This window comes from Chenopodium album, chromosome 13 (assembly GCF_948465745.1).
Source record: "Chenopodium album chromosome 13, dcCheAlbu1.1, whole genome shotgun sequence".
Classification (NCBI taxonomy): Eukaryota; Viridiplantae; Streptophyta; class Magnoliopsida; order Caryophyllales; family Amaranthaceae; genus Chenopodium; species Chenopodium album.
In genome coordinates this window covers 43,224,465-43,225,701 of record NC_137846.1, presented here as the reverse complement: position 1 = coordinate 43,225,701, position 1,237 = coordinate 43,224,465, and the positions used below count along the sequence as shown (strand labels likewise).

At 39.4% G+C, this 1,237-nt stretch overlaps 1 protein-coding gene across 1 annotated transcript; it reads right to left on the bottom strand.

Moving 5' to 3' along the window:
• Positions 1 to 251: 251 nt before the first annotated feature.
• Positions 252 to 839, bottom strand: LOC145575544 (uncharacterized). Its single transcript, XM_081633400.1, has one exon. It carries the CDS (start codon positions 837 to 839, stop codon positions 252 to 254), a length of 588 nt encoding a protein of 195 aa, XP_081489526.1.
• Positions 840 to 1,237: the final 398 nt, after the last annotated feature.

Below are 1,237 nucleotides of genomic sequence, written 5' to 3'. Positions count from 1 at the left end.
AGTATTTTTTTTTTATTTTTTTATTTTTTTTTTGTTTAGCCGTACATAGTTTATACTCTTGCGGGCCAGGAGTAGTATAATGAGGATGATTTTTTTTTATGTGGCTGTACTTGATTTTTTTTTTCAACCTGCCTACGTACTTGCTAAATAAACAGGTTATCTTGCAAGATCAAGCCAACGTAGTTCAAACAATGCATTTTTTTTTGGTAAGCAGTTTATCCTCTTACTTAGGAGTTTACAAGGCTTTCACTTCATGAATAATAGCGCTTTAAAAACTTGCCATTAATTGGAACTACGCGCAATCCCTCAGCATTAACAATTTTGTATGCTCCATTAGTGTAGATTTCTCGTACCACATAAGGACCATCCCATTTTGATGTGAACTTATTTCCAGTTTTGCGCGAAGTAATGATAGGCCTTCTCACTGCTAGGACCATGTCTCCCACTTGAAAAGAATGAGGTCGAATCTTTTTGTTGAATGCGCGTGTTATGCGAGCTTGATAGCATTGCAATTTTTGTTGAGCTTGTAGTCTTTTCTCATCAAGTGCTTCAAGCTCAGCCAATCGAAGCTTGTCATTTTCATCACTAGTTAAACCCTCTTGAATGGCAATTCTTGGTGATGGAATTTGAACTTCTAAGGGTAGGACAGCCTCAACACCATACACCAACGAGTATGGGGTAGATTGTGTTGCATTCTTGTATGTCGTCCTATATGCCCAAAGTGCTTCACCTATCTTTTCATGCCAGTCACGCTTAGACTTTGCAACGACCTTGCTTAGCAAACTGCAAAGAGTTTTGTTAAATACTTCAGCTAGACCATTTACAGGAGCATTGTACATGGATGACTTATGTTACGTGAACTTGAACTTTTGGCAAAGGCTATCCATCAAGTTTTTGACGAATGGCTTTCCATTATCAGTGACGATTCTTTGAGGTATTCCATCCCTGTAAATGATATGAGTGCGAATGAAATCGACAACATTTTCTTTTTTCACCTCACGAAGGGGAATAGCTTCAACCCACATGGAAAAGTAATCTATGGCAGCTAGGATGTAAGCGTGACCACCAGATGACTTTGGTGTTATTGGACCAACCACGTCAAGACCCCATCCTTCGAATGGCCATGATGTCACAGTTGGATGTAATGGTTCTAGAGGTTGGTGAATGAAGTTTGCATGAAATTGACATGCATCACACTTTTTAACGAACTCCATGCAATCTTGGACCATCGAGGGCC

Excerpts from the sequence above, each read along its gene's own strand:
- LOC145575544 (XM_081633400.1), bottom strand. The coding sequence starts at position 839 with ATGTACAATGCTCCTGTAAATGGTCTAGCTGAAGTATTTAACAAAACT.